The sequence below is a fragment of the Myzus persicae genome, unplaced genomic scaffold (assembly GCF_001856785.1).
Source record: "Myzus persicae strain clone G006 unplaced genomic scaffold, MPER_G0061.0, whole genome shotgun sequence".
In the NCBI taxonomy this organism is placed as follows: domain Eukaryota; kingdom Metazoa; phylum Arthropoda; class Insecta; order Hemiptera; family Aphididae; genus Myzus; species Myzus persicae.
In genome coordinates this window covers 38,044-46,179 of record NW_019100514.1, presented here as the reverse complement: position 1 = coordinate 46,179, position 8,136 = coordinate 38,044, and the positions used below count along the sequence as shown (strand labels likewise).

Here is an 8,136-nt window from a genome sequence, read left to right as displayed (position 1 = left end):
AACCGGCAGCCGCCGCACCGACAACCACTGATAAGTGATGCATGGAGTATGTTTATGTATATCATTATGGTTGTCGGCTCTGTCCACTTACCACGGTTATCTGCTTCTGATACCAATAATACCTATAGTTATATTCTGTGGTATTATTGAAACTTTAAACTCGTCGTCACGATGCGTATACATTTTGTGTCATCTGTTTATTCTGTTTATACATTCTATATTTCTATTTAACATTCTTGAACACCAGCTCTCGCTAATTAAATTGTTGTATAGTAATGGTAACGAACGAGTCGTATAAACCGCTTGTGGCATACTTCACTTTACCATCACGTAGATGAGATTGATAACAGTTACAGTTAATAATCCGAGCGGACAGTGATATTGTTATAATTACGTAATAATCATCATGATTCATGAACTAATTAATAAGAATGTTGGCATATCATTATCATAATAGTAGCAATGTACCTATCATAATATGCTACTTATTAATATACGTATTTCTAGTCGGTAAAGATATTCTACCTAATAGGTTATTATATTAACTATAATAATATGGAGGTAGGATTTAGGTATCTAATCTAATACCTTGCCATTGTTGTAAATCAGAAGATCTTTTTTTCAATTGCAGTTGTATTAAATTGTTTTTCATTTTCTTAGTTGGTCTATAATTTTTTTATAAATGCTGAGGAAAAGTTCAAAAGAATTAATAATATTATTATTGAGAATTCTTGGATTTCTTTGAACATGTTGCTGCAGCTAGATGTTGTGCAAATAAATTAACTAAGTCGTCGAAATAAGCCATAATTATATGTTTTTAAATAGGTACAAATGAAATAAAATTAAAACTTTAAGTAGATACTTTTTAAAACGTTCGGAATACGAGTACATTCGAATTACCTACCTATTTAGCAATATTACTGAGATGCGGCGTGTAATATCTATATAGTCAAAATTGTAAATATATTATATACAATTATTGAAGTTAATAAAATATTAATTTATACAATTTTATTATTATATCCATGGAGGCATACAAAGTAGTTAAACGTTTTAAATTCGTACGACTTTTAATTCGCTAGCGTGTCGTATGAAATTGAAGAATATAGGAAATAATAAAAATCTTTCGACAATTCCTTATGATATCGTATACTACTATTATTAGATCACGCCCGCGCCGTTCGAAAATGATGTAAGGTTTTTCCAGTTCCAACGATGTCGATTGTCGATAACGACGATTAACACAGTTATATTATATTATATTATTTAGACGTATATAGGTATGTGCATTATTGTGCGCGTGCCACATAATCATTGAAATTTAGTACAATAATATGATATAATATTTTTAAGTAATACAAAATATAAGACCCCAAATACGACTAACGCGATTATATACATGAAAATATATAAAAATTAATATTTTTAAAAATGTTATTTCAATTATATTTAAGGCTACCAATATACTTTAATTATAAATATGTGATATAATTATATATTATAATATTATATTATATATGCAATTATAATTACTATATACATTTTACGCATTGATAGAAATTAAAATGTTTAATATTAAAATTATTAAAGTAGAATAAAAGATATGAGTTTCCAAAGTGGCAAACTTCAATAAACTATAATCTAAGTTTAATTAATGGTTAACTAATCTTATATTTTAACTTTTATTTAATCTCAATAATTATCGTTGAAAATTATTATTTTTTTTTATAAATTAACAGAAAACGAAAATTAAATAATTAATGAAATTATTGAATAAACTATGAGAAATAAATATTTATTAAATTATTATCTAAATATATTGAATAATTGTTGCATTTTAAAATACATGTTATCACAAACTTTGATTGGAAAATGAATATTGAACTTTTAATCATTATTAACCATTATCAAATAACTCGAGTACAATATAAAGAATTTAAATTAATATACAATTTTGTATAAATATTTTATTTCAAATATTTGAAATCCAATGAATTTCAAATATTTATACAATTGTATAGATTGACAATTGCTGTGTGGGAAGCACCACTTTAAGATGGACATTTCGGAGAATTTTTTCTTATTGTGAACCCCGAGAGGTGTGTATAATTTCTAACTCTTGTTCCAAAGTTATACCGTATTTGAAGTTATACTTTAATTAATTCTACATACAACGGATTAGACAATGTGCTGTCACTTATCCTGTGGTAGGTATTTGATACAAATGTATAACGTAACTTCACCCGAGAAAAAATTATCAATTAATACAAAATATGGAGTTAGTGTATGTATCGTTGGTGTATCTCGGTTTTGGTGTACCCCAGTTTAGAGGATTGTTGGCTCTTGATATATTTCTGGATAAGGTTCAAACTACTTTTTAAACTTTCCTAATAGCTTTAAGAATAATTTCTGAAATGTTCGATAAAATCGGTAGAGTGGTTTTTGAGTCTATAGGCAAAAAATATATAAAAAAGAAATCATTTTATAAATAAGCTCTTTTATTGATTGTTTTAAGATACATTTTGCTCGTAATATTTTTATTCGAGCATCGAGGCCATAAAAGTATACATTTGATAATTAAATAATTATCTTAGCATCTTACCCTATCTGCCCAAGTAACCAATGGCAACAATTAATATAAAAAAAAAATACTAATTTCTACCATTTTAATTTATAATTATAATCTGTAACCAATGAAAACTATTCATAAATAAAGAACAAATTTATTATTCCCATCTTGAGCGCACCTCTTTAAAATGTAAATTTTGGTAAGTCGTTTTTTTTTTAGATCATAGAAGAGCCACTATTACACATTTCAAGGCTGGGCATTAAAACGAGTTTAAAAGTTAAAAAGTTAAAAGCTAACCTTTTAACTTAACGAGTTACTTTTGGATTTTCACGAATTTAACTATTAACTCACTAAATTTATTTTTGAATTAATGTGAAATGAACAATTAATTTTTTATTTTAAGTTAATTTATTTTGTTTTTAATTGTATAATATTTCACTGTTTGAGTTTATTTGGTTTTCATGTTAAAAAATATTTACCGTCAATTGTTTCAAGTTAAAAAATGTATATATTTCTAATCTAATTTATTAGATAGGTAACTATTGTTTTTTTTTTTAGAAATGAAAAACTTCAATGAAATACTACATAAAGTACAAGCACTATAGTCTATAATTTAGCTGTGGGTTGGTAAAATATAAAGCACGCTAGGGTTGTACAAAACATAATTTAACATAATAAAAAGTTTGAAAAAACGTGTATTAACTTTTAACAACTGAGTTAACCAAAAGTTAAATTAACTTATAACTTGAAACTTTTTTTATTGATTGATATTAACTTAACCAAGTTATAAATATTGTTTGAAGTAAATTCATTTAAAACATAATAATTTTTTCCTAAATATTATTTTTGACAATTTCCTGTCATGATTATATTTCTTAAGAGGATTTGCAAACGCTGTTCATATTTCATCGAAACAACCTTATCGCCCGACAAAAATTAAGGTACTTCTAGAAGTTCAATTTAAAAATGGTAGGTGATTCGTAAGGAGTATAGCATACACACACTAATGATAATTTACTACACACACAGACGAGCAGTGATGGCAAAGAACTAAATAATTGCCTATACCGAACTTCTTATAAATTGTCCGTTTGCAATCCCTCTAAATTATTTATTATCCATATACTTTCACAGTAGTTGTGAAAATACAATTTTTATATATTTTTGTCATATGTTTAACTAGCACCATTTTTTTTTTCATTAAACTGTTCTGTTACACGATATATACAGATTTACATAACATGGTGTATTTAATCAATGATAAAATTCAGAATTATAAATTTGTCATCACATAAACAAGTATGTATTATACAATATACGCACTTTAGTTACGATAAACACAATATTGAGTATTATTGATGGATGGCATTTTTTGTGGGAAGATTAATCCTCAATAAGTAAACTACTATTTTATACTGTAACATATAAGAATTTATGTATGCACTTTTAATAGCCGAGATTTCTGACCCGTACATAAGACCGTAGCTATTGCTGATTTATGAGTATATTAAGGTCAGATAACCATTGCAAGTAATCGATATGATAGTTGGGTAGATTTATCAGCCACAAATGGCAGAAAATTTATTTCATTATACCTCAATAACATCACACATTGCAATTATGTAATAAATAATAAATAATAAATTATTAACAATTAATAAAAATATCTATTAAATTTATATTAAAAAAAACATGAATCACAACTTTAGTCCTTTGAATTTTAGCTTTATGGAATATTATTCAAAATGTATTTTTAATTTAAACAATATTTTTAGACTAAAAAAAACTAGAATTTGTTTCATCTCTTTTTAAGCAACTTAATTAGTATAAACATTCAAACCTAGGTATCTACTATATAGAATTAATTAACATTATATGCATTGTTAATATCAATATGACAATGTTGTAATTATACATTAACCAAAGTTCTAAGCTAATATATAGCTAATATATCAGCATTAGGTATTTTATTGTTATGTTACCATAAGACACACACATATAAATATATTATTACTTATGACATAAAAATAATAAATCAACACTCACGAGCAATTCCATTACTGCACATGTCTGACATACTACAGCAAGATGATATAATCCGCGATCCAACTTCGTCGAGCACTAGAACGCTCCAGTTAAATCTTCTGACTGAATTTTTGGGTTTCGCACAACTGTGTTGTATGGCATTTACCATTATATCTAGATGTTATATTATGTAACAAGCGTTAGATTAATATGTGGAATAACACTGACTACGAAACACAGGCTGAACAAATGTGTTTTGGGGGGATTTAAATCCCAATTTCCTCACTATACGATTGAACGTTGAGCCTTTGGGGCACCTAAAAATAATTTTCATAAAGGGTGGCAAACTAAAACTTAATTATCAAATACATAATTACAGTGAAGCCAAAGAAGTTAAACTTGTTTTATTTTTAAACGCTATTAATTTATTGTTAAAGTTTTATTTTTATTAATGTCTTTAATTATGATACTGTCATGATATTCATAATTGCAACTATGCACTTATTTTCCAACACCACCACCATTTACCTTCACCCTATTCGGTCGTTTGGATAAAGATATAAAATGAGTTTGTTGAAAAACCTTTATTATTGCAAGGCCCTAACTACACCATATTTTGGTGCTGCTGCTTTTATAGATAGGTTCGTTCTGTGGGGTTGACCATGGAAAAAAAATACCAAAATCAGTAAATGCAAATTAGTTTTAATTGTGGTTTCAATCATTTCTATTGAAGGGAGAAACACTTATAAATTCACTTACGATGTTTGACAATCTCCTTTAGTCCCATTTTTGTACGACTGAATTACGTTGTGATAACAATAAACTACGTCTACATTAATTTAAATGTGTAATAGTCGCTGATTGTGGTTTAACTTTGAGAGTGTGTAGGATTCAACAGTGTTGTGTCTCCAAATGATGACGGTCCAGTGATGAACGGCGCAGATGGCCCGGGGCCACAGGGTGCTTCGGCGGTGGCCTTGAGACATCGTTGCTGGAAATCCCAGTGCCCGGACCAGACGAAAAATCGATTCGTCAGTGCTGCCGGCGAATGGGGTTTGAACAATTTGAACTTTTCTCACATTGTCGTTGTCACTATTATTGATCTCTATCGTGTTGTTTCGTTGTGAGAATTTTGAGTCACAATGAGTAGAAAATATGACGTTTGAATTAATTAGCCTTAAATAAATATGTGACTTCAAAAGATTTTTGAGGACATTTGTTTGAAATATACAAAATAACTACAATAAATGTCGTTTTAAAAATGTGATATATTTATGTGTATGTATCAAAAATAAAATTTTTTTGGAAAGTTAAAGTTTTTTAAATGAAGCAGAACAAAAAAATCACAGTTGTTTAAAAAAGTTTTCAACAAAAACGTGTTTTTTTGTATCTTATATTGTAAAGCTATTCAAAAACAAACTTAATTTTTACAAATATCTTTTGATATACGAATTTTTAAGAATTTTTTATCATCAAATCCACACTGTAAGAAGTAATTGCCAATTTTTACCATGTTTCAAATTAATAGTATCCATATAATTTTTTTTAAATGCCTAATTATATTATTTTCTTATTATTAATAAATAATGGTGGCCTGAAAAACGCGGGTAAAATATTGAATAAAAATGTAATCAGTATTAAGAATTAGTATTCTTTCTTAGTAGTACCTATTATAAGAAGTTTGAATAAAATTCTTGGTCTATACACATATTAGTGTAATCAAAAAATAATGCATAAGTACAACTTTTGCGCGAACTATACTCTTTGCGGATTTCCTACGTGTTCGCAAAATACAACGGTCCAAAATTACGAAATAATATGATTTTATCCAAAGTGTAAGTTTATATTTGTATCTAGTGTACATGAAAGTAATAATAATATTTTTTTTAACATAACCACTTTAATTAGTTTCAATAGTTAGGTATTTGTCATACAAATATTATTTTACTAGTACTTACCTATTATAGGTTCTATTCTTATAACTTTAAGGCAAGCTTATCCTTTTATTGCGTACCATTCAATTTCTGATAACAGGAAGCATACAAATAACTAAAACTTAATGTCAGTGATTTGAATTTAAAAAAAAATATTTACTTATAATGCCTATTTGAAAAAGTAAGTAACTAAGAGGTATTTTGATATAAAACATATATATTTATATGTATTGACGGTAAAAATAAAAAGCACAATAAATTGTTGTACTGATCCTTACAAATTTTGTTCTACGCGCAACTGAGCCATATCCTAAAAAGCAATTGATTGAAAGAGTAAGTGCAGCACGCTTAAATAATCCTCACATATGTGCAAATATTGTTTGGCGTTGTTTTTTTGGGGGGAGGGGTTGAAGTTCAAGTCTATACTATATACTCCAATGTATTATGTAGTGGAGTCTTATGGTTTTTTTTTTGAGTTGTGGCGCCTATAACAAATCTTCCAAGCTATGACGCCTAGCCCCCTTATTTGCACCTATGCATCTAGGTAATATTATATTATTACTGTCATAAACGTAAAACACTTAAGTTCACTAACTACTGTTGAAATTACATATTTGTAAAAGATAATTCAACTATAATTTGTCTACGACAGGAAGTAAAATAATATAGGTGTTATTATATAATATAGAGGTTATTATTTATAACGTAAACGTATTTGATAGAACAAACAAAAATGAAGAAATTACTATGGCAATGTCCAATGATATAATCATTACTGAACATGCAGTTGTTGGTTCTTATGTGAATGATTATTGTATCATTGCTAAAATGTTTGACTAAATAAATAGTGCCACATAATGTCAAATATTTAAATTGATAAGCGTCATAAATTCTAAATTAATATATTATAGACATCAAAGTTTATTTTAATGTACCTAAGTCACTGTTTACAGAAATGTCAAAATCATAAGCCATCGATCAAAATATTAATGCGTAGACATGTTTAAATTTAATTAATATGTCCTATGAAATTATGTTAAACTGCGAATTAAGATTGACGCAGTTTACATAATACAATTCGTTAAAAAACAATTAATATAACATACTATGTAGGTACTTCCGATGAATCAAAAATGTCAGTATATATTATAGCCAATAGACTGCGCCCCGTCCTGAACTTTGTATAATGGAACAATATAATATTATCTGAAGTGAAAATGCGTTTTTCTACTCGACTGAGTCCAAAAATTAAATCGGTGAATATATTATTTTCATCACTATGCAAATAATATATCCTCTAATAATTTATTTATATTTGTTTCGAAATTTGGAACTGACAGGACAGTCACTGAATTCATTATAATCTTGTATTTTGACGTTGACGTTATCGTCACACATATAATATAATAATAATAATGTACAAAGACTAAGAGATTACTTTTTAAGTTTATTTTCTAAAAAATATGTTCGAAGACATCAAATTTTTATCCGAAAATTAATTCAGTAGGTATAACGTATAAAAAAAAAAAAAATTATCGAAGAAAATCATGGTTTAAGTAAAAAAGATACTTCTCGGAAAACATTTTTTTCGCTTTCTATAAAGTCGTC

At 27.3% G+C, this 8,136-nt stretch overlaps 1 protein-coding gene across 1 annotated transcript; it reads right to left on the bottom strand.

Moving 5' to 3' along the window:
• Nucleotides 1–4,615: 4,615 nt before the first annotated feature.
• Nucleotides 4,616–5,381, bottom strand: LOC111029342 (syntaxin-binding protein 2-like; the record flags this gene model as incomplete). The annotated part of the gene is made up of 2 exons (XM_022308311.1): nucleotides 5,354–5,381; nucleotides 4,616–4,768 (listed from the first exon to the last, which is right to left on the bottom strand). Coding segments are annotated over exons 1-2 (181 nt in total), but the record flags the coding sequence as incomplete, so codon positions are not given.
• Between the last annotated feature and the right edge of the window lie 2,755 nt (nucleotides 5,382–8,136).